The sequence below is a fragment of the Ursus maritimus genome, unplaced genomic scaffold, assembly GCF_017311325.1.
Source record: "Ursus maritimus isolate PB19 unplaced genomic scaffold, ASM1731132v1 scaffold_33, whole genome shotgun sequence".
NCBI classification, from domain to species: Eukaryota; Metazoa; Chordata; class Mammalia; order Carnivora; family Ursidae; genus Ursus; species Ursus maritimus.
This window is the reverse complement of record NW_024425897.1, coordinates 30,019,233-30,045,078: the sequence shown is the minus strand read 5'-3', so window position 1 is coordinate 30,045,078 and position 25,846 is coordinate 30,019,233. Positions and strand designations below refer to the sequence as shown.

General features: G+C 44.9%; 1 protein-coding gene across 7 annotated transcripts; it reads right to left on the bottom strand.

Moving 5' to 3' along the window:
- Positions 1–250: 250 nt before the first annotated feature.
- LOC121099745 (zinc finger protein 26) lies at positions 251–22,444 on the bottom strand. 7 transcript variants are annotated; one of them, XM_040620078.1, is made up of 6 exons: positions 22,381–22,444; positions 18,568–18,809; positions 18,013–18,065; positions 7,737–7,863; positions 7,378–7,473; positions 251–3,122 (listed from the first exon to the last, which is right to left on the bottom strand). In XM_040620078.1, exons 2-6 carry the CDS (start codon positions 18,656–18,658, stop codon positions 1,771–1,773), a joined length of 1,719 nt encoding a protein of 572 aa, XP_040476012.1. In that variant the 5' UTR covers positions 18,659–18,809; positions 22,381–22,444; the 3' UTR covers positions 251–1,770. The 7 variants fall into 7 exon arrangements, with proteins under 7 accessions (XP_040476012.1, XP_040476013.1, XP_040476014.1 ...); XM_040620079.1 differs by having other exon boundaries at positions 251–3,119; XM_040620080.1 differs by having other exon boundaries at positions 7,737–7,845.
- Between the last annotated feature and the right edge of the window lie 3,402 nt (positions 22,445–25,846).

Sequence of the window (25,846 nt, the reverse complement as noted above, 5' to 3'; positions counted from 1 at the left end):
TTTCTAGGGACACCTGGCAGGCGGGCTCAGTCTGTGAAGCATCTGCCTTCGGCTCAGTTCATGATCCCAGGGTCCTGGGATCAAGTCCCGCATCGGGCTCCCGCTCAGTGACGAGCCTGTTTCTCCCTCTATCTTTACCCCTCCCCCTTCTCATGCTCTCTCTTGCAAATAAATGAATCTTTAAAAAAACTATTGAAGAGACTACTTTTTCTAGACCGATACACGTTTCTATAAGGGATTAGCAACCACGTGAAGTGGACGGTTTAATTCAGCAAAGTCACAGTTAATGCTCTTCCTCGAGAAGACCTTTCAGGGCGTCACGTCTGTCACTGCTGTGATTAGGAGCTAAGACGACCAGAAGTAGCCATCCCAGCTCCTGTGTCAGATTTCCTCATCAATTAAAAATTCTTCTATGGCAATAGCCCTCGGTGTTCCCAGGATCTTATCATCAGGGCCACAAGACTGTTGACCTGTACAAGCAGTAACCCTTCACACTCTGAGCTGAAGTTTCCATCTGATCTGTGACGCATACACCACTCACCAGCAACAATTTATCGATTGAAGCCCTTCAGTAATGTGAGATGGAAATTCACTCTCCTTAACTGTAGCGGGGAAAAAAAACAAAAGTTTTTATTGGAGAGAGGCGGAAGCACACAGGCCAGAAAACCAGGTTCAAAGAGCGACAGCACCCGACTTACTCTGGGAAACCACTACAGCAGGAACAAATTGATGGTCCTCCATTCTGGGGCAAGAGTGAGTGAGTCCCACGTGTCCCTTCTGGTTCACATGAGGCTGAGTCAGACTCGGGCTCCAGGAACGAGGCCACCCTGACCTGGCAATGGGCATAACGCTCGCCTGCAGCTCATGGAACAGGTGCCCCGAGAGACAGCAGCCGGGGATGCACGCGCCAGAGAGGCGCTCCCCCAAAGAAAACGAGGGTGCTGTCGCCCGTCAGTGCAGAACAGACTGAACGGCTAAAACACAACCTCCCTGTGCTCTTCCCAGCAGCCCTGCGGTAACTGCCAGACCCACCTTCACCGACTAGTAAACTCATTTGGGGAACGGCATCTTCCCATTTATTTAAAAGCCACATTATTTCAGTTGCTAAGAAACAAAGAGACAAAACTGATATTTATATTTAATATGGAGAATATTAGGGGATGTTACTCCACAAACTACCAAATATATGTATGACAAGTTACATTAAAAAATAAAATACCAAAATTTTAAAAACTGCTATTCAGTGTTACTCAGGAAAATCACACTAAATATCCCTTAACCTTCAGAATCTGTTCCTTGATGTTTTCCTGACCATTGCTTTATTTACATATTAAAATAAAAAACAACTTCATACTCCACCATTAAAAGTTCCACCATTGAAAACTGAGGTTTTCTTCACTCTAAAACACAGCTCCGAGTCTGGACTGTGACTCTCCACACGGACACACTTCCTGTGGGAAAATGCTTCCCTGGTTATTAGACTTGGGAAGTTTTAAATATGAATTCTCTGAATTTCATCTTTATCACGATGCTACCGCACTTCATAGTTACTGCTCCTCATTCCTTCCGTTCTCATCTACCGAGACTCGGAGGCCTTATTTCTGAGAGCTTTTGCCCATTCATTCCAAACACAACGGTCTGTGTACGACTTAGCTGACAGGGGTGTATGTTTAGGCCTTGCCGCTTCTGCATCCCATCTCCATTATCATGTGAAGTCTCCTGAGGATCGACGTCTGTGAGGCAGTTCCTACCATCTACTTCATTCTAACCTCACTTGTGAGTTTTTCGATGTATTCGAAGCCCTGAGTTCCAACAGAAGGATTTCCCACATTCAGAGCATTTCCACGGCTTCTCCCCTGTGTGAACTCTCTGATGCTCGCTGAGGGACGACTTCTGAGTGAAGGCCTTCCCACATTCACCACACTTAAAAGGTTTTTCTCCTGAGTGAGTTTTCTGGTGTATCTGGAGCGATGCCTTCCTGGGATAGGCTTTCTCACATTCGCTGCATTCATAGGGTTTCTCTGTCGAGTGAGTCCTCTGGTGTATGATGAGCTGGGATTTCCCACAAAAGGCTCTCTCGCAGAAACTACATTCATAGGGTCTCTCTCCTGTGTGCGTTCTCCGGTGTATAACAAGGTAGGATTTGCTGCTGAAAGCCTTCCCACACTCACTGCACCCGTAGGGCTTCTCGCCTGCATGTGCTCTCAGGTGCGCGGTGAGCTGTTCCTTCCTCCCGAAGGCTTTCCCACATTCGCTGCACTGATACGGATTATTTCCCGTGTGGATTCCCTGGTGAACAACAAGCTGTGTCTTCATACTGAAGGCCTTCCCACAATCGCCACACTGATAGGGTTTCTCCCCTGTGTGCATTCTGATGTGAACCAGGAGGTAGGACTTGCTTCTAAAGGCTTTCCCACATTCGCTGCATTTATGGGGTTTCACTCCTGTGTGAGTCCTCTGGTGCACGACGAAGGGGGACTTCAAACTGAAGGCTTTCCCACACTCCCCACATTCGTAAGGTTTCACGCCCGTGTGGCTTCTCTGGTGTAAAAGCAGCTGTGACTTCCAGCTGTAGGCTTTCCCACATTCACTGCAGCCATAAGGTTTCCCCCCTGTGTGAATTTCCTGATGGACGATGAGCTGTGACCTGAAGGAGAACACCTTCCCACACTCACCACAGGAGTAGGGCTTTTCTCCCGTGTGGACCCTCTGATGAGCATTAAGGTTTGACTTGGCACTGAACGCCCTTTCACATTTGGTGCATTCGTAAGGCCTCTCTCCCGTATGAATTCTGAGATGGACAATCAGCTGTGATTTACAACGAAAGGCTTTCCCACATTCATTACACACACAGTTTTTTTCTGCACTATGAGCTCTCTGATGCTTAAGAAAATAGGATTCTTCATATTCGTGGAATTTATCAGGATTTTTTCTCAGACAGCTTTTGGCTGAACCTGAGTTTTGTGTCAGACTTTTTCCATGTGTGTTGTACTTATGGATTCTTCGTCTTGAAGGAACATGGCTTCTGCTTATATGACGTCTTCCAAATGCACCACAAGCATAACTTCTCTCAACATTTTCAAACTCATCTTGATTTTTCTGGTACCATTCTTTCCAACCTTCTAGAAAAAAATACATATACATATATATATTTCTTAATCATCAATGTAGCTGAGGTGGAATGAGAGAGCTATAAAACTGCCATGTAATGGGTGTTTTTTTCTTAATAACAGGCCTCAGACACTGCTTCAAAAGCAATACTGGCCAAGCCCACATGTGCCGTGTATCTGAGCTTTGGAGCATGAGGAACTGTGTCAAACCAAATCCCATTATGGAAATGGATGGCAAATTAGCAGTGATCAAAAACGGTTTTTACAACAGAAGCTTAGGGCCACATGGGAGCTCAGTGAGTTGAGCGTCCAACTCTTGGTTTCAGCTCAGGTCATGATCTCAGGGTGAGATCGAGCCCCACGGTGGGCTTGTGCTCAGCAGGGAGCCTGCTGGAGATTCTCTCTCCCCCCACTGCCCCCCACCCCTGCTCACACACGTTCTCTTTTTCCCTCAAAAAAAAAAGAAAAAGAACAAGAGAACAAGAGGCTTAAAAAGCGTAGCCCACACTTAGGAGCCAACACCACTTACGCTCCCTCTGCATGTTACTGTCACGGGGCTTACTCAAAAAGTGAATGCAGAGGATACAGAGCAACCAGGGTATAACATTCCAAAGGATACGACGAGACATAAAGTAAGACTGAGTTAGCCACAGGAAAGTTAGGAGCAGGAACATTCCAAACAGGCGGAAAAGCACATACAAAGTTCTTGAGAAGGGAACACCTGTTTGGCACAGTTGAGAAACAGAAAAAATGGGATGCCTCATTGGCTCAGTGGGTGGAGTCTGTGACTCTTATTGTCAGGGTCCTGAATTTGAGCCCCATGTTGGGTGTGAAGCCTACAAGTTTAAAGGTAAGAAAAGAGGAGAGAATCATGACTTGAGCCAAAGGCAGATGCTTCACCGACTAAGCCACCCGGGCGCACCTCGTGTTGTGCTTTTAAAAGATGTTTGGCTGTTATGTAGAAAACGAATAGGAGAAGGGCTGAGAGAGAAATGAGAACGCCCTTGTAGTAGTGCGGGAAGAGCCACAGAGGTTTGGACTAAACTCTGGAGCTGAGCAAATGTGGAATGCATCTGGAGAGAATCAAGAAAATCTACCAAAGGACTGGGTGAAAGAGAAGGTGAGGAAGGGGAGGCTTTAAGTACTCCAGATTTTAGGCTTGAGAAACAGGAAGTGCTGCTCTCTGAGAGGGAAAATGTTTGGAGGAAAAATGGAGGACTTCGTGTGGATCTGACCACACCTGAAATCTCAGCTAAATACCCAAACGGAGTGGAGACAGAAAGTAGGCAAACAAATTGAAGTTCAGTGCTCAGGGAAAAGCAAGACTCAACAACATGTAAAAGGTCTTAAACGCCATGAAGGAAGAGACTTTCCAGGGACGGTGAGCAGGTGACACACGTGCTCGGACAGTGACGAGGCCCAACAGGAACACGAGGCTGAGTGAGAGGCCCACAGGGCACTCGTCAGGGGCACAGCCTCGATGTGTCACTACAGCTGTCCTGTGGGGTCATCGGGGTTCTCCTGCCTCCTCAGGATCTCCTGATAAACCCTCTCTCCCCACTCATGCGGCAACAGTTCGCATTACGGTTTGTGCCTCCAAGTAGGGCTACTGAACTCAAGGACAGGGGTGAAAATACCAAGACCAGCAGCCAGAAGACTTCTCAGGCTTGAATATACATTCAGAAAACTTTTGGTTGCTGGTACTGGCTTCACAGAATTAGTCAGAAAAAAAAGAAGACTGACTAGAAGCTTGTTGAGTGGTTTTTTTGTTTTGTTTTTTTAAGATTTTATTTATTTACTTATTTGAGAGAGAGAGACAGAGATAGTGAGAGAGAGCGTGAGTGGGCAAGCAGAGGGAGAAGCAGACTCCCAATGAGCAGGCAGCCAGGTGCAGAGCTCGATCCCAGGACCCCGAGATCATGACCAGAGCCGAAGGGAGACGCTTCAGTGACTGAGCCACTCAAGGCTCCCCACTTGTTAGGTTCTGAAGGAAACCTAAGCCTGGTCTGGTAACAGCCTGTGATTCTTTAGCCCCAAATACAACCATATCTGCACCAACAGACAGGACCATTCTCACCAAGCCTCATCTCATCTGTGGCCATGCAGGACAAAAAGAAAAGACTGGAGTGAACAGGGAAGGTATGCCAGTGCTAGGGCAAGAAGTCTTCTTTGATTTTTCTTCTCCAAGAGGAAAGTGTGTGACAGACCAGTGATGACTGCTATCCCCATCCACCCCTCTGCAAAGAAGAGCTTCCATCATAGCTTCCGGATCCTTCCCCACCACTCCATGTGTCTAGAATAGTCCATTGATCTTTTAACCCCATGTCGGTTCAGATTGTGAGGCCACAGCCACACCTGTCTGAAGGTACCACACCCATCTCAAGAAATCCTGGACTCGCAACCGGCCTTGGGTCCAGGATGAGAAGCCGTGCTGCCTCCCTTGGGGCAGGGGTGATCACATTCCATGTTAACATGAGCATTTTTGAAGCCGTACAGGTGGAGAGAGGGCAGGTGTGAGGCACACCCAAAGGTAGGACTCACAGTGTTCACTGCACAGCCACACGAACTTCCCTCCTTCCGAGCACCAGCCCTGACTGGTGAGGACAGGGTCCATGTGGTCCCCCAGCGAGCCCTCCCTGCCCCCATATCACAGCTAGCTCAGGCGCTGGCAAGTCAGTTGTAAGAAAACATGCCGTAGGCTTCTGAGGAAGAGTCTGGGGACTGGTGAAGGGGATTCTGGGGAAAGAAACAGGACTTATCCAGTGACTCCCGCTGTGTCTGCGTGTGATGCCTGGCATGGAGGAACCTACCAGGACAAAGGAAAAGTAAAGCATAGCATCTCAGGGTGAGAAAAGGGAAGCAGATGGATCGCTGACATCACCAAGCTGCTTGTTTTTTGTTTTTTTAGTTAGTTAGTTACCTGTGTATGTATGTATCTATCTAATCTATCATGACGGGAGAGAGAGAATCTCAAGCAGACCTCACACTGAGCACAAGCCCGATGCAGGGCTCAATCCCAGGACCCTGAGGTCATGACCTAAGCCGAAATCACGACTGAGCCACCCAGGCACCCCTGACATCACTAAGCTTCTGAATTAAGCCACTGTGGAGCTGCTGTCCTATGACAGACAACTGTCATTTGACACTATAAATTCCTTACTCTTTACTGCGGTTGAATCAGGGATGTCAGATACTTGTTTGTTTGCTCAGACTAGTGATAGGATTCTTATGAAAACAAATCCAGCAAGAATAGCTAAGGAGAAGACCAGAATTCTCAAATATGGCTAAGAATTTGAGCTACCCGTGCCTGAGAGAACACTGATCTAGTCTGGGTGACAACTGAGGGGACAGGAGCTACGAAGACAGAGCAGAGGCAAAAACAGAAGCAGTACTAAGACTGGCAGCGGAGGTGAGCCTGGGGAGCCCAGCATATGGTACCACAAATGCAACAGCAGCAGGAAGAAACGTGCAGAGGCCAAAGATGAAGAGTTCCTTCCCATTTCTGCTACTGAGAATGAAAAGTGAGGAAGCCCAGGGCTCTTTACAAGCATTTAACATGTGGGATGAGAGCACAGAAGAAAAGAGGGTGAGGATGTCCATGGGAAGTTACAACACGGGAGAGAGAACGCTTAAGCCCAAGAGCCTCTCAGCTGTTACAATACTGGAGAGAGAACAGCCGGATTTGGGAAACACACCCCTCTAGATGACTCCGAAGAGAAGCATAAAGAGGAGCCAGGAAATGTAAGGTGATAAAATCACTTTGTGACACAGGTGAGACTGGGCTAGGTTTCAGAATCCTTCAGGAAAGGAACAGCTATCATTTCAAAGTGAGAGAATCGGAAGTGATGTGATCTCCGAAAAAGGTGTTGTCGAGCAAAGGACGGGAAAGACCGAGGGATTCATCCGTGGAGGTGAGACAGAAAGCCAACATAAGGGCAGCAGAGGGCAGGAGTCACACGACGGGAGGAGACGAACTCTCTGGAGGCGGGGCGGCTGATGCAGTCCATGACCATGAGAAGGAAGGGAACTAGCCCAGAAAGCAACATCTGAGCAGAGTGCAGATAAGAAGGGCATGCCCGCCCCTCGGACCCAAGAGAGGAAAGCCCAAACGTGGGCAGAGCGATGGTCCTTTCCTTTCCCAAGGAGCTAGCTCGTGGGCTCCTCCCGAGTCGCCCCAATGGTTGAAGGGCTTCAAAGGAGAGCTTCCACACAACGTTGTCCGAGGTTCACGCCCACACCCCCATCTTCCTGGTTCCCGCTCACCCACCTGGATAGCTCTGACGGGAAACTTTGGCATTTATTATCCATGGCTCCTCTCCTTGCTCCAACTTGAAGATTAAATCAGGTTTGGTACCATGATACCCTGTTGGTGGAAAATCATAAAGGATGTGGGCCAAGCTGCTAGGGACTAAGGGATCCAGAACTACAAAATGAAACTGCTCACTTGCACTTGGGGGAAAGACTACCATGAGGACACGAGGGCCAAACAGGGACTATGAGCCTTTGACCTCTGAAGTTCAAGCCCATAACCATGAAGTACTTTGGAGACCTCAGGGTAGAGCAGCCAAGAAAAAGGATGGCAACTTATAATTCACAGTCTGAGATCAACAGAGAAGCTGCACTTACCCACAGACACCAGGTGGCTATAGTTCTCCAGTATCACATCCCTGTACAGGTACTTCTGCGTTGAGTCCAGTAACTGCCACTCTTCCCAGGTGAACTCCATAGATATATCCTTGAATGACAATAAGCCCTGGAATAATATACATCCCATTCAATTGGATACCATTACATTAGGTGATGTGGAACAGAGAAATGTTCCTCCACAGACTGCCTCCTGTGCCCAGGTCAGCAGACTTTCAAAATAAAACAAAACAAAAACCGGGGCACCTGGGTGGCTCCATCGGTGAAGCGTCTGCCTTCGGCTCAGGTCATGATCAGGGTCCTGGGATCGAGCCCCTTGTCAGGCTCCCTGCTCAGCGGGGAGTCTGCTTCTCCCTCTCCCTCTGCCCCTTCCCCTGCTCTTTCTCTCACTCACTTGCTCTCAAATGAATAAACAAAAAAATCTTAAAAAAAAAAACAAAAACAAAAAGCTTTTGAGCTTCCATGTGCCAGATACTGTTTTTGGTCCTTAAAATTTCAGGACGAACACAACTTCAGCCCTCAAGAACCTTCCAGCCTTGGGGCGCCTGGGTGGCTCAGCTGGTTGAGCATCTGCCTTTGGCTCAGGTCGTGATCTCGGTGTCCTGGGATCGAGCCCCTTGTCGGGCTTCCTGTTTGGTGGGGAGTCTGCTTCTCCCTCTCCCTCTGCTACTCCCCCCTGCTCCTGCTCTCTTGCTTGCACTCTCTCTCAGATAAAAAAATAAAATAAAGTAAGAAGAAGCTTTCAGGGGCGCCTGGGTGGCTCAGTCGTTGAGCGTCTGCCTTCGGCTCAGGGCGTGATCCCGGCGTTATGGGATCGAGCCCCACATCAGACTCCTCTGCTATGAGCCTGCTTCTTCCTCTCCCACTCCCCCAGCTTGTGTCCCCTCTCTCGCTGGCTGTCTCTCTGTCAAATAAATAGATAAAATCTTTAACAAAAAAAAAAAAGCAGCAGCAGCTTTCAGTCATGCAGAGGGAAACAAGCATCTATACATGGAGATGCAACAGCTGTTGCAAGTCTTTGATAAAAAACTTATCCAGGATATATTTTGCCCAGAGGTGGAGAGAACAATTCTAAACACATGGAAGGTGTGACCCTCCGAACTATCTGTCATCTTGATAGCTGCTCAACCCATCTTGAGTCTTAGAGTGAGAGCCTGGCACCATGAAAAAAAAAAAAAAAAAGGCCAAATAAGTAAATTCCTAGCCTTCTTTCAAGAAAATAAGGGGCCCATTGCTGAGGTCAACCAGGGTTCACCCAGTGCTGCAGAGCTGCGGATGACGGAGAGCTGCTGTGGGTGGCTGTGCAGTGGCAGTCCCTACCAGGCAGCTGTGAGGCAGCTTTGTCTGTTCCACCTGTAAGTGTGGTTCTTGACATCTCTGTGAACTACCCAGAATGCTTATAATAAGTTCCTTTCGTGGGACCAAAAAAACTAGTAACAAGTTATAGGTCCTCACGGGATCATTCAACAAGCATTTCTGAGGCACCGATGATGTGCCAGGATTGTTCTAGGTGCTGGGGGTTCAGCCATGGACGTGGTCCCTGGACTTAGTGTGTCTCCATTCTTGCAGGGGGAGGTGACAGTAAACTATATATATAACCACCCAACAAGCAGGTGGTGACGGTGCTCTACCAAGATCAAGCAGGGTAAGGGGAGAGAGTCCAGGGAGGCAGTCCCAGGCAGATGGAGTGGTCAGGAAGCTCTCTGGAAAGGGACTTTTTGGGCAGAAACCCAAGCGATGTAAGAATGACACCAAGATTTGTGCAGAAGAGCCTTCCAGGAGGCATGAAAACAAAGGTGCAGGCCTTCAGTGCTCACGGGGTATGGGAAGGACTTGAGATATCATTCCAAGTGAGGAGAGGCCATCTGAAGGCCTCAAGCAAGAGTGGCATGCTCTGACGACCACCCAAGATTACTCTGACTGCTGTGGAGAAGGGAGGGTCCTGGATCTGGGGGCGATGAAGGTGGTGGGAACACTGGAGTAATACGCAGTGGCTGGATTCTGGGCATCAAGTGAAGTCAGAGCAGACGACATCCTGACAGGAGATGACCAGCACATGGAGACGGGTGCTGGGGAAGACAGCAAGGATCCTGGCCAAGTGAACTGAAGACGCTGCCCTCTGAGAAGGTGAGGGTGTCTGAGGGATGAGAAATGAGGGGAACGAGGGGGTGAAGAAGTAGCTGGACAGAATTCCCTGAAGGGGGCCACGAAAGGAGGGAGGGAAGGGAGCCCACAGTCAGGAGGACTGACCTGTGTTCAGGGATTTCAGTAAACCAGGAATCTGGTATCTGTTCCCCTCCGGGAATTTCTGAAGACAGAGGCTTCTGGAACACTCTGTAAAGGCTGCTGAGAAATGATGTTCAAGGATTCCCGGAATTGATCACCCTTGACAGACTCCAAACCCAACAGCACTGCCTGCAGGAAGGGAGACCCAGGAGGGAAGACGCAGTGAATGCAATTCTGGGGGAGTCTGCAGAGGTAAGTGAGAGAATTGCTCACAACATGGAAATACAGGGTAAGGCCCTGTCTCAGGCTCCAAGCAACCACCTGGTGCTGAGCACCAACCATCTGACAACAGGAGCTTCTCTGGACTAATCACTGGTCTTCCCAACCCAGGAGGAGCCTCCACAGGAGTGGGGCAAGAACAGGAGGTGGAATTAAGAGCATGAACTGGACTGTCCAACGCCTGAAAGTGACCAGAGAAGATGAGACTGGAACATCATGAGCACTCGCTAAGCAACCCCTGGAGCCAAGGAAAGGGAGGGCGGAGAGGCACATCTGAGGTTGTGATGGAGAAGGATGAGGCTGTGACTTCCTGCATTCAGATCTAGCCCAGGCCACCTGCCAAACCAGCGACTTCACAGCGGAGAAACCCAAGCAAGGCACACCAGTGCGACAGTGTAAAAGCTTAAGGCAGACGCCACGAGAGTGAACACAGACCAAAGGGGCCGAGTACGTAAACAGGACAGAAGAGGACAGTGGGAGCAAACCGGGAGGCTTATTTTATTTTAAGCTTTTTACTGTATTTTTTTTTAAAAGATTTTATTTTTATTTAATCGACAGAAATAGAGATAGCCAGCGAGAGAGGGAACACAAGCAGGGGGAGTGGGGGAGGAAGAAGCAGGCTCATAGCGGAGGAGCCTGATGTGGGGCTCGATCCCACAACACTGGGATCACGCCCTGAGCCGAAGGCAGACGCCCAACTGCTGTGCCACCCAGGCGCCCCTGTATTTTGAGCTTATTAAGAATAAAAATAAAATACAGAGAAACTATTAAAAAAGTTTTTATTCGTCAAAAATGGTCAAGAAATGAAGGAATTAAAAATAGAAGACTACTATGACCACGACAGAATCCATAACTCCAACATAAAGATTTTTAAATACATGAGATTATTATACAGAGGCATCTCTACTGTATGCTGCGAAAAATCAGCTCTATGCAAAGTCACACAGCAAACCCGCGGGGAGTTCAGGGCGAACGGGGCGGGGCACACCTTTGTCGGCAACACGGCAAAAGAACACCAGGAACCTATCAAAAACAGCAGCAGTTTTACACATTTAATGTTTAAGAAATACATAAAATGACACTACATCACTTTACCTTGGAAAAGACCTAGTGTTTGGACGTCAGAGGGGCTGCAGCTGGTCATAAAGTGGTGGAAAGAGGGCTGTGTGAAGTCAAAAGGCTCACACCACTCCCTACAAATCAACTGTGTTGAATTCACGTTTTCAAAGCAAACATGGTAGTGGAACTAACTGAGTTAACCAATTTGTTCCAATTAATTTGAAAACTCAGAAGAAATAAAAATTTTTTAAGAAAGTAAAAAGAATCCAAGTTGGCCCAGAAGGAAGTAAAAAAAGCAAGACTGACTAATCCATGATCACAAAACAAACAGAAGTAATAATCGAAGGTACACCCTCTGCTCCAGGGAGGCCATGCGCCCACACTACCCTTAAAAGTAAGTTCTGTCGACATCTCAGGAGCATGTCTCACAGGATGTTGAGCCTGGAAACCACAGGATGCTGGTACAGTACATGGCACAGACGTGCACAACCCCACAGACAAAACCAGGCAAGTATAGCACAAACCATAGTCTCAACTCACTTATTGTTAACTCTGATCAAAGTACCTGTATAAAAATACTAGTAAAGTACGAGTCCTGTACACACATACAGAGCAAACTATGACAAGGAAATTTATCCAAAAAATTAAAGGGCAGTCCAGAACTAACAAAATACCCATACAAAGAAACCCTATCAGTGAAATAAGTCACAACAGCAAATTAGCAGAGAACAGCCAACCAATCATCTTAATAGATGAAACAAAGTAATGTGGTAAAATTCAACACTTTTAAAAATCAGAGCTCTTCCCAGGTGAGTTAAATGCTGGCCGTTTCCTTCCCTGGGGGCATCTGTCCAGCCTGAGAAGAGGCAGGGGTGCCTCTGATGCCCCACGGACAGCAGGCTTTCCCTGTGGCGCATCAGCTGAGTGCTGGTGAGCACAGGAGTCGGGCTGGAATGGCAGACTGATTCTCCCACAGTCTCAAGGCACTGACGACACAAAGAACCACAGAGGGGAGCATGCAATCCCCCTCCCACCCTACCACCAAGACCACGGGTGCATGTACCCTAACTGAAGTGGCACCCCACTCCCAAACCACTTCCACGCCTCTTTGATGACGTCACCAGCCATCTCCCTGTCTGCACAGCAGAGGAAAGGGGAAACACTCTGCTAAAAGGTAACACTGAACTTCGGTCTCTGTGGTTGTCCCTTATACCAACGTAGGCATAAAACAGAAAAGTTTGAGATGTGAAGAGGCAAGAAAACAAGACTGATAAATCAAAGGAAAGAGCACACAACAGAGACTCGCAGATGATCCAGACGTTAGCAGACCTCAGAAATAACCGTTAGAGTGTACACTATTACAAATGTTAAGAAATACAGAAAAAACATATGCAATAGATTAAAAGGAAATTGGGAATTTATTTTTAAAAAACCCAAGGAGACATTCAGAAATAGAGTGGATGTCACGTTAACTAAGCATCAGTAGAAGAGCTGAGTACAGGATGGATCCATCCTACGGGAAAACGCTCCATGCAGAACCCCTGGAACTCACATACCGCAGACGGGGACACAGAGCGGTTTCAGCACTTCTGGCAAGTGTCCGGTCGTGTTCACTAGTTAAATACACACACCCCCATCACTCCTAGGTATGTGCCAGGTGCTTGTCCCCTGAGAGGGATGTGTGTCACTGAGACTTTTGTGCTGGTCCCACGCGGGTGGAGCTGCTGGAATCTACACGGGTAGAGGCCAAGGATGCCGCTCCACACCCTACAACATACAGGAAAGTCCTTCACAGTGAAGAGTAACTCAGCCCAAGATGTCAGTAGTGCCGAGGCTGAGAAATCCTGGTATAAGCCTAACAGAAATGAGAACCAATGTACAAAAATGTTTGTAACAGTGTTATTCAAAATAGCCAATAACTGGACGCAGCCCGAATGCTGCTGATGACCACGTTGTGACAACACATGAATTCGGCAGATAAATTATGAAACAGTCATACCAACAGAGTACCCTACAACTTGGATGTTAGTCACGAACTATGCTGACTGAGAGAAGCCAGATACTTTACTGCACAATTCCAATTACACTAAGCTAAAAACAGGAAAAAAGGGCAAAATTAATGGTGTTGTAACAGGAATAAAAAAATACAAATAAAGCAGTGACAGCTGGGTTGGGGGGGCGGCAGTGGAGATAGGGAGAACAACGGAAACTGCTAGGGCGCTGGAATTCTTGATTTTGATTTGTCTTCAGTGTATGCTGTAATTTTGTGATTTTTAAGAATATTTGGTCATTCAGATGTCCAAAACATACTTCCCATATGTATATGGTCTTCATCCTCGGCTCCTGGCTCAGAACTCCTAAAACCCTTGGAATTTCCTCTGATAAGCATGATCAAGGCATCTTTTGTTATGTTAATGAGGCAAGTTCTGGAAAGTCCCTAAGTAACCTACCAAAGGGCTGCTGGTTTCCAGAAGAGTGTCCCCCATCCCTGGGTAGACAGTGACAGAATGAAGCTGAATTCTCAGACACCTGCTGGTGTCCAAGAACTGCGTGATGCTGTGTGTAGGGGAACTGCACCCCCACCCCTCTCGCTGGAATTGGATTCAGGAACCTGAAAGAATATAAATATTCCACTTAAGGTTTATGCATTTTACTATAATTTAGAACTCAATTAAATTTTTAGCAAGGCAAAAGAAGCCACAAGTGGATATATATGTATAAAAACATCACAGATACAACTACAAATATATTTTCTGCATGCGGGAAAAAAGAGAAATAATGTTATACAGAGTGAAACCCATTTATGTAATAACCCAGACAAATAAACCAAACATTTTAAGGATATAAACGGCTGTAGACAAACGTATGTAGAAAGATCTAGAAGAATATACACCAAATTGATCATCTCTGAGGAGAGAAAAGGGATTAGGACAGGAGAGTAATTGTAAAACTGAACTGTGTTCTAAGAGAATGTTGAAAAGTACCAAATATGTCACCAAAAATGAGCAAGATAGGAATACCCATACATGTGCAGAGTTGTTCACGGTTTCAAAGTCTGTAATAGTGACAAGCTCAACAACCTAAATTTCCACCAATAAGAGGCTAGCTAAGTAAGAATACGGTACATTCATCCTATAGAGACATTTTTCAAACTGTAGAATAATTATACACAGTGTGATGCAACTCATATAAAAGCAAAACTTTTCAAATGTTGAATTAAGCACACCTAAAATTCCACCTCATCACCTATAAAATTCATAAGTAATTTTAATCAGTTATTTAAAGAAGTTTAAATATATTTGTGTCTCAAAAGAATACAAAAGCGGAGAGGCCTGAGAACAGGAAGTACGAAGCCCTAGTGGTTACCAACTGTGGGTACGAGGAGGTGACGCCACAGACTTAAATCCCCATCAGTAGAGAAACAGCTCAATAAAATGTGGCCCACACGCACTGCAGGATAATAAAATGGAGCTATTATAAAAGGAAACGCCCTTCTATACGTACTGCCCAGAATTCTAAAATAAATGGAAAGGAAATGGCAAACTGCACAGTTTATAGAAGAGAAGAAAACATAAAACCTTGTTTCCTGTAGAAAGGGTCTGGGTGGAAACCCCCCAAGCTAATGACTACCTCTTTTTTAAACGTTTGGGGTTTTTTGCTTTAAGTAGGCTCCACGCCAACATGGGGCCTGACTCCTGACCCGAGATAGGCGCCTGCTACTGACTATCTCTTGACATTAGAGGAAGGAAATGCTGACCAAAGGGCTTTGGCTGTGTTACTTACAATCCCATTTTCTAAAAGGATGCAATTAAAATTTGTTTTATATTAAAGAGGAAAAGCAATAAAGCCATTTCCATACTAAAATGCAAAACCAACACCAGCGTACACGATCACACACGTAAAACGTGTGTGAGAGAAAAACAATGGGAAGGGTACATAACAAACGGGAGGACAGTCTTTCCTGGGGAGCAGAACAGGAGGGTGAAGCACTCTTTTACACGGGAATATTTGTGTCAATAAAAATAAGAGGGAAAGGAGAGAAAGGAGGAGAAAGAGGTGAAGGAAAAGGAGGGAGGGAGGGAGGGAGGGCTGGGGCGAAAAGACGAGGTGTGTAGGCAAGAGCTGGCCTACAGAGGTAAAGTGATGTGGGCTGGGACAATAAAGAGGAAGGGAGGAAAATCAGAGTGTGCACAAAGCGATTATGGCAACATGTTGACAATTCTGGGTGAAGGGTTTTTTATACAACACTGTACAGGAGTTTTTTATACTATTCTTGTGATTTCTCTAGAGTTTCAAAACTCTTTCAAGATGAAATAAAATTAAAAACTCCTAGGGCTTTCCAGCATGACCCTTCCCTTCACTTAAAGGGCCCTACCAACCTGGTCCTGGCTGACACACCCATCCCTCTCCACTCCAGCCTTTCTTTCCACTAGAGGCAGCTGCCGCTTGCTTGGAATACAAACCTAGAAATAAAAGTCTGGAATGCTTCCTCCCCCACTACCCCCGCCACCCCATGACCATCAAATTGTCACTCAGATGCTATGTAAATGTTGTCTCAAGAAGGGTGCCAATCTAAAGTAGCCACTCAGATGCTCCCTTTCATGTGCATAACACTCTCATCTTTTTTTGTCTGTGTATCATGCTCCTCTGTATGTTCGACCATCTCCTATACCCTGCATGGGGTCATGGACCCTGTCAATCTTGTTCATCCCACCATGCCCTAGAAAAATTACCTGGTGTAATAATCAATAAACATTTGTTAAATTAAAATGTGCACTCAAAAACAAGGAAATACTGTTCACATCAAAATGTAAGACGCACGGGGCATCTGGGTGGCTCAGTCAGTTAAGCATCCGTCTTCAGCTCAGGTCACAATCCCAGGGTCCTGGGATCGAGTCCCGTATCGGGCTCCCTCCTCAGTGAGGAGTCTGCTTCTCCCTCTCCCTGTCTGCTGCTCACCCTGCTTGCTCTCTATCAAATAAAATCTTAAAAAAAAAAAAAAAAAAAAAGTAAGAGGCATTAAGAGCACAAACTCTGAAGATAACTGCCTTGTTTGAATCCTAGCTCTGCAATGCTGGTTTTCTAGGGTCCCTTACTAGTTTGGGACCATAGACAGGCTTCCCAGCTTCCTCACCTGTAAAGTGGGGACATACCTGCCTCATTGGGTCATGAGACTTTAACAACTTCATACACATGGAGTACCTAGCTAAGAATGGTACCGACTAATACTATACAATAGTTTTAAAGTCTTCATTTAGTCTTCTTTGTTTACTTACTTATTCTTCATAAGGTACGATTCTGTTTGCTCACTTTATCTTTCTTTTTTGCTATTGTAAATACAATGTTTTCTCTCACTGTATTTTCCGTATGGTTTTGTTTAAGCATAAAAATATCCTGGGGCACCTGGCCAGCTGAGTTGGCCACTCTTGATCTCAGGGTTCTAAGTTCGAGCCCCACATTGGGTGTAGAGATTACTTAAAAGAATTAAATAATAAAAAGATCCTTAATTTTAAAGTTAATTGTATGACTCATGCCACTCGGTAAACTGCCTTATTCCTGGCACCCACACTCTTCTTGTCACACTTGAAGCATCATACCACCTAAAAAGGGTCCCTACCGTCACTAATCATCTCTTTACATTCCACTGTCCACAACCTTATGCAATCCAGTCTGCAACACCACCATTACCTCTCAGGAAGTGACCATTCCAACACTCTCTCCAGTACAGAAAAATTGCTTAAGACTTATAAACAGGTGGGGCGCCAGGGTGGCTCAGTCGGTTAAGTGTCTGCCTTGGGCTCAGGTCATGATCTCAGAGTCCTGGGATCAAGCCCGGACTGGGGCTCCCTGCTCAGCCAGGAGTCTACTTCTCCCTCTTCCTCTCCCTCTGCCCCTGCTAGTGCGTGTGTGCTCACTCGCTCTCTCTCAAGTAAATAAAACCTTAAAAAAAAAAAAAAAAAAGGACTTATAAATAACCAAGTCCGAGAGATACTGTTTGTCTCATGAAATACTTCTCTGAGGTATTTCATATCACGGCTTTCAGGAAGTTCTCTTTTCTCAAATTTGCAGGGAAACAGCCACTCTCCAAACTTACACCTCTCTTGCACCCCAAGCCTTGTGCACCGCTGTCCTTCCTTGTCTTTGCCACAAATCCTCCACTTTTCAGGGCTCTACTCCATCACACCCTGAGCTTCCACCAGCATAAGCACCTTTAATCTGGATATTTCCAACTGAGAACTCCCACTTGAGCTGCAGACTCAACTGCAGGCACCACACAGTCAACACCTACAGAGCTACACTCTTCTTCTGGATGCCTCTTCTAACAGTGCTCCCGAGTGCTCCCGAGCATCACCACCCTGTGCAATCACTCGCTGACCTCATCAACCGCTCGCACAGTCCCGCGGGTCCACCGGCCCTCCCCTGCTCCAACACTGCTCCTTCCTGCTTCCTTAACAAGGACCCTCGTACCCTCAGAGTTCAGGGTCCGCAGCTGGCAATAAAGTGCAACTTCCGAAGGAGAGGGCACTGGACACAAAATGCCAGAAAACAAGGGACGTTTCTGGAGATCAGAGACAGGGGGAGAAAGCAAGGGGAGGGAACACGCGAGTTCGGGCCCTGGGTGTGACGGTAAAAAGATGAATGTGTCCGTCCTCAGTGCCGAGTCAGCTTTTAAAACGAGAGAGTCCCTACTTACCCAACACGAAGCTGTCCGGAACCTGCCGGCCATCCCGCGCTGTTTCGTGCAGGCTGCGGAGCAGAGAACCGAACCGTGAGGGTCTCCCTGCTGGCCTCATCCGCGCCCACCCACGAGGGACCCCCACGCCCCACAGAGGGTGGATCCGGGGCTGAGTCCCTCGCAGGGACACGGCCTCCGGGCCTGGGCACAAGAGGTCGGAGCCATGAGTTTGCACCGCGGCTCTGACACGGGAGACCCCGAGACCAGGCTGGCTCCGACCACGCCCCAGACCTACCGAGGGGGCTCAGCCGGCCAAGCTGCTGGTCTGCACAGGACGCTCCGGCCGGGGGCTAACCGTGCGCCTCCGCCGGGTCCGGAGCCACGGAAACTCAGAACTCCCCGGGCCCGCTCCGGTCCACAAACGCCGAGGCGGAAACAGCCCTGGAGGCGCGTACCCCACTACAGCCGCGGGAGCGGCGCAACGGAAGTACGTCATGCGCCGATGAACCGGACGGGACGGCGCCGGAAGAAAACTACATCTCCCAGAATCCTCCGCAGAGGGACCCTGCTTACTGGCCGGGCTTCTAGCAGGCGGCGGATCTGCCGAGAGGGGCGGAGCCTCACGGGACCGGCCGCGCTCTAGCCTCAGTGTGATGGCCAACATGCTGAGGCCTGAGGTCAAACAAGGCAGGGTTCCGATCCACAGGCATAGAAGAGAAGGACACTTTGTAAGGTCGCAGGCTGCAGGTCACAGGGTCACACAACAGTCTTGAACAGCAGTGCGCAAACCAACAGAGCACTGCGTACAGGAGAAACTGCGGTGGACGGAAGAAGCAGGTCATGAGCAAACTGCAGGTCCAAAATAGATCGAACAATTCTCTCCTTACAATGCAATAAAACTATAGCATAATTTTAAAAGTCTTTTCTGCCTAAACAAAAATTTTTTTTAAAAAGCTTTCTATTCAACGAATGTTTTAATGAAATAGGGAAGTAAAGACAAAAGTGTAGACAACACTCTATAAGCATTTGTGGGAGAAACAAAGCAGCGACAGCAGAAAATCTCACAATCTTGAGTAATTATAACAAAAAAGCACTAAAAAAAGGAGCAAATTAAAGTCTCAAAAACCTAGTGGAAAACCAACAAAGCCAAAAGAAAGTAAATGGTATATTAAAGATAAAAGGAAACAACCAGACAAAATTAGCCAGAACTGAAGAGACACAAAATAATTGACATCTAGAGAACACTGTTAAAGAGAAAACCACAGGCCCAAAACGGGGGCCCTTAGGTGAAGGGCCCAAGTCTGTAAACCCAGACGTAATACCTAACCTAACATTAGCAGTCTCAACTTCCCTTAACGGGTCAGCACCAATACGGTCACCTGTCACAGGACCCTTTTCATCGCCCAAAGGAAGAGGGAGTAATCTACCTACTAAAACGCCTTTGTCCCCAGATGAGGGTGACCTCACCTAAAATAATTCTTTTTTCTATTTATAACTTCTTTGTCCTGCTTTTTAAAACTTTTCCTTTTCCTGTAGCCCTTTGGATCTCCTCTCTACCTGCTAGAGGGGACGCTGCCAGATTCACGAATTGAATAATAAAGTCGATTAGGTCTTTAAAATTTACTTGGTTTAATTTTTATTTAACAATACTATCTAAAGACTGTTAAGTATGCATAATTTATATGTGCACATGGCACATTCTCCAGGATAGGTCCTATATTGGACCACAAAATTAGTCCCAGTAGATTTACAAGGACTGAAATCATACAAAGTATGTTTTCTGACAACAGTGGAATTAAATTAGAAAAAAAAGAAAAGGAAAGAAATCAACCCCAGGAAAAATGCAGGAAGTCCCCAGATTAAGTAACCCCTAACTCAAAAAAATCCAAAGAAAATTAGAAAATCCTTTGAATTAAAATGAAAATGCAACATATCAAAAGAAGTCTAGATAGAAATCCAAATCCTGAGCTCTTTTCTTTATTCCACTTACCGCTAACTTAATCTTCCCTTTCTAGCTGAAGCCAGAGCTACTCAGTTATAGTCTCATATAACTCCCAAGCAGATATTTTTAGCAAATTGCAAAAATATATTCTATGTCTACTACTCTGATTGAACCAACTTTCTTAGACGATCCTCCCATCCGGATTGCCATCTTATGTCATTTAAATAAATGTAAATGCATCGTCCCTAATCCTATAGTCTTCCCAGAACTTTCCATATTAGGGACTTTAGTCTCTTGCTAACCCAAGTCTCCTTATTCATAATTATGAATGAATATATTATGGTGAAAAGCTTCTACTGGCCTAAAATGATGCAGAACTATTTTTAAGGAGGAGGGAAGAACTATTTTAGGGTCTAGGGTTGGAATTGGGCATAAAAGAATGGAAGGACAGCCTGGAAAAGTCCATGAGAGAAATAGACACCTATAAGAATGACTGATGACAGGATACAGACAAGTGGAGACCAGTGAGGACATTTCGGTATGTAAGATATGATAGAACTCAACACAAAGATAACATTCTGAAGGGCACCTGGCAGCCTCAGTTGGTAGAGCATTCGACGCTTGATCCTGGGGTCATGAGTTTGAGCTGGGTGTAGGGTTTACTTATAAAAAAAAAAAAAAAAAAAAAAAAAAAAAAAAAAATTCTGTTCATAGAAGATTTGGGACAGTTTTGGGAGATCCACATGCATTAAAGAAAGTAGAGTTGCAACAATTGATAAATACATACATGTGATTGTCTTTTTGTTTCTTGTTTTCAATGCTCTAGGTTAAGGTTTGTTTTTTTTTTCAGTATTGGCATGGGAATTGATGCTGGAAACACCATATGTAATTAATTCATTAAGTTTGTATTAAAACTCTTGACTGCAGATGCCAGAAATATTGCTCAAAGTCGCTTAAACTAACAGAGGAAATGCATTTTGTAACAGAGGTCAAGCTTCAGGAATGGCTGGATCCAGGGCTTCAATCACCTACAGACTACTGTCTCCCTTTCTCTATTCTTCCAGTGGGCCTCATTTTCACTCATTTTCCTCATGAAGTAACAGAGGAAAATACGCGTACTTTCGTAATGGTTCTGGCAAATATGTAGGGATTGACTCTCATAAGGTCAGACGCCCATACCTGAACAGAGTCACAATGACTGATTGTCCAGGCCTTGGTCCACTGTATAAAACCAACAGTTCATTGTCCTAAGCTTCACTGAAACCACACGGACTAAACACAGAAGGGTTGTTTCCTTAAAAAATAGAGATAAATTATCAAGAGAAAGGGAATGGATTTAGAGAAGGCAAAAATAAAATTTTTCAGGTGTAGTTCTAGAATTACTGACTCCCCTGGTAATCCTGTTAATTGGGAAAGTCACAGCATGAGGAAGCACTGTAACATTTCCATGCTCAGGTGATGTTCCAAGTCTCCAAAATTAATGTTTGTCTATTCTAATGAATTTTGATCTCATATTTATGAACTGTGGTGTGATTTGTAATTTGAACCATGTAAATTATCCCTATGGCCTTTATGCCATATATTATTCTTCGTTTCCTGTTTGTCCTTTTTTTTTTCCTACTTAAAAGTGTTCGTATTTATTTTTGTTCCCATGTTTGGAAACAGGCTGTCATTAGATATTAGATTGGTTGGTTAATTTATATGGAATATGCCTAGAAAAATTATCTTTTCATTTTTGGAACTGTATTTTTCATAATAGTTTCCTTTCTGTCTTAGCTTCCCTGATCTTCCTTCCTCTTTCTGTGTTCTTATAGAATACTATATAAGCCTAGGACTTTAATAGTAAGGTACATAACAAAGGATGAGACAAATCTATTTTTCTAACAGATTTATAAGGTAGCTAGAACAATAAGTATACACATGCAGTAGGTTGAGTTTTGCAGGAAACAGACTTTATAAGCAGCTGCTGGATTAGGACCTGCTCTCAGGATTGACCACTGTGAGGGAATGAGACAAGCAGGACTGGACAGAAGAAAAAGTTGAACAGTGATGCTTTTATAACAGAGGCCTCAGCTTGGCTGTTCAGAGATGAACAAAATTGAGGTAAAGGAGTGGGGACTTTGTACCCTTACATTGACCAGTTTTAGGGTATGGGCTGAATCCAAGGAGGCGAATTTTGGGAGAGGCAGCTCCCTTCGGCTGAGGGCAATTTCTTGAGAGGGACTCATTTATGGCCCCTTAAAAGCACCACAATGGGCGTCTGGAGAGACAAGTGCCTCTGTCCTGAAGGAGACGGTATGCCACAGCACCCACTACAACACCAAAGGCAGGAAAACCATCTAGATGAGACTGCTGAAAAGGTTTAAAGATTTTGCAGAGAAATCAGCATATTGTTATAAAGCCAGATTTTAAGCAGAACTAGGCAAAACCATTATAAGACATACCCTGGGTGGCTCAGTTGGTTGGGTATCTGCCTTCAGCTCAGGTCATGATCCCGGAGTCCTGAGGTTGAGTCCCCATGGGGCTCCTTGCTCAGCGGGGAGCCTGCCTCCCCCTCTGCTCTTCACCCTGCTTCTGCTCCCTTTCAAATAAATAAATAAATAAATAAATAAATAAATAAAATCTTAAAAAAAAAAAACAACAGACATACCCTGGGTAGCATCACTGCCTATAATTAATATATACCAACTGTATATACTTATACAATGTGTTGAGAAGTAGTATTTATACCAGTAATGATTTCCAGAGTTCAACCAGGTACGTAGAGTTAGAGTGACCTAAATCTTTTTTTAGCTAGAAAAAATTTCTCTTTATATTTCATTCTGAAAAGTTGAGCTTGAAATTTCACATAGACTATATAAATAGTCCTATGTTGTATTTCTCTTTTACAAGTCACAACTTAGACCATTTAGGTTTGAATTTTTGACCTACAATTAAATAGCTTTGTGGCACTGGTTTAAATAAAAGTACTCATTAAATGTTATCTATTATTACATTTGTTGTTATTCTTGTCATTATGAAGTATGTATGGTTGCAGGGAAGCCCCTGGAGGTTTTGGGTTAGCAGCATTGATATAAACCAATATTTAAAAAGGATAAATGTGGGGCGCCTGGGTGGCTCAGTCGGTTAAGCAGACGACTCTTGGTTTTGGCTCAGGTCATGATCTCAGAGCCCTGCATCAGGCTCCACGCTCAGCGGGGATTCTGCTTGAGCCTCTCTCTCTCCCTCTCCCTCTGCCCCTCCCCACCGTGCTCTCTCTCTCTCTCTCTCAAAAATTAATTAATTAATTAATTAAAATCTTTAAAAAAGTTAAGTGTTAAGACAGATACAGAGTGTTTTGGAGGATGCAAGGACTACAGACTGGTGGTAGAGAGCTCACCACTTCTTACATGATTCCAGATATACAGTGAAGGCTATGATTCCAAACTGCCTACTCCAATTCCTTAACCTCACAGTGTTTTCCTGTATTATTGCCCTTTATCTCATCCAGTAGTTTTCAAAGTTTAAGGTTCAGTGAAATCACTTAACCAGGTTTTTAAGACATGTGCTCTTTATCAGAGGATGAGACTTAGATATTTTATTTATTTATTTATTTTATTTATTTATATTTATTTTTAATAAATCTGCTAGGTAAACATGATGCTTGCCAAAGTGTGAGAATCACTGATTTACCCCTTTCTCTAATATCCTTTCTCACTTTCCTAGACAAAAATCTTCTAATTTTCAGTGTTATTGTCCAATTTTTAGATTACAAATCCATAATTGAGATCTGTCTGTGCCAGTCACGCCTCAGTGACATCACTGAAAGTTTAATGATCATACTTTTAGTATAGAACTTTCCTCCCTTCCAGGAGTGTCTGGGTGGTGCAGTCGGTCGAGCGTCCAACTCTTGGTTTCAGCTCAGGTCATGATCTCAGGGTTGTGGGATCGAGCCCCACATTGGGCTCCATGCTGAGTTAGAAATCAGTTTGGGATTCCCTCTCCCTCTGCAGCTTCACCCTGTGCTCTCTTGCTTGCTCTAAAAATAAATAAGTCTAAAAAAAAAAAAGAAAGGAAGGAAGAAAGAAAGAAATTTCCTTTCATCCAAAGTTGTAAATCAAAGTAGTTTTTTGTTCTTTCATGTTTCACACTTGGAGTCTAGAATATTTATGAAGATTACTCATCCCAACACAAAATAATGGAAAAACTTTTAAGCCATGAGCTTGTGTTCCTGTTTCAGAGAGTATGTAAAAGCTGGAATGTAAAAACTGTATACAGAGCAGAAGGAAAATCAGAAGACATTTTTGCACCAAGCAAAAAATGCCTTCTCCTGGCCAATACAAAAAACTTAGTCTTTATCTGAGAATTCTTACTTGAGAGAAAGCTTAGGAACATTTTAAATCTGGAAAAAAAAAAAAAAAACTTTAGTGATTTCTAACCCAACATCAGAAAATTCAAGCTGGAATCAAACTCTACGAAGATAATTCCTGCATGTACAGAACAGACATTACTCAACATGAGATAACTCATGAGGCAGAAAACCTCTCTAAATGCAATGAATACTGACAGGCCTTTACTTGTCATTCACCTCTTCCTGAATGCCAGGATATTTATGCTAAATATAAAGCTTCTAACTATATGTAATGTGGGAAGATTTTTAGTTATTGCTCAAGCCATATCAAACATCAGAGAATTCATACTGAAAACTGTATGAACCTAATGAGTGTAATAGTCTTTGGATACCATTAAGACTTCATTACACATTAGAGACTTCTAGGCCAAGATCCAATTTTACCCAAAACAAACCAAGAGAACAGGTCCCATCCCCATTGTGAAGTGTGAAAAACTAGACATGGGGGTATTAACTAAACTGCCTACTTAAATGAGAAGGGCACTTGTGATGACCACTGTGCGTAAGTGACCAATCATTCAATTCTACACCTGAAACTGATGTTACGCTGTATGTAAACTAACTGGAATATGAATAAAAAATTGAAAAAAAAAATAAATTGCCTACTTAAAAAAAAAAAAACTTGTCTTTTAAAAAGCACTTAGTAGTTTGATCCAATTCATTTAGGAAATCAACTAACTTATCAAGAAATTAGTACCAAAGTAAGTTGGGTGGAAAGTGACTACAAACTTAACTGTCAGTTTTATTTTTTTAAAGATTTTATTTATTTGAGAGAGAGTGAGAAAGAGCATGAGAGTGGAATGAGGGGCAGAAGGAGAAGCAGACTCCCCGCTGAGCAGGGAGCCCGATGTAGGCCTCGATCCCAGGACCCTGGGATCATGACCTGAGCCGAAGGCAGATGCTTAACCAACTGAGCCACGCAGGCGCCCGAAACTATCAGTTTTAGTCGAATCATTAGCCCGTTGCGACCAGGTGTGGACTCGTCCCAAAGACTGAGCGGCAAAGAATAACATCAAGGATAAGGAGTTACCCTGTAACTAGTGTCTCTAAGCATCTAAACTGTAACTGAGGAGGGGGACGAAGTAAACAGCAAGCCGGAGGAGCTGCTGCAGAGCTGCTCTTGTCCTGTCGGTCTTGGGAAGAAGCCGGCCACTTGGCGCAGCTCTGTGCTCCTGAACGTTTCCTGAGCGTCTTCAGGGAGGCCTCCAGCTAGCGCAGTTTTCCAGTTATTCAATAATGACGCCTTGAGACCAAGATCAACAACTTGAAGATTTAATGTTGTGTGTCGATAACCACGGCATTCATAGGAAGCTAAAACGTAGGAAATGTCCGTGACATACATGACAAGCAGAGTCGTAAGTAAAACCGTAGCTACGTTGAATGCAAGCCTGCATGGCACGTCCGTTGTAGTGATTTCCCCACGAGTGGTGGTTCCTCCCCATTTTTGGATAAAAATTTATAGTAAGATTTTATATTTTATTTTTAAAAACTGGTTCATCAAGTTGTTTTTTGCTATTTTA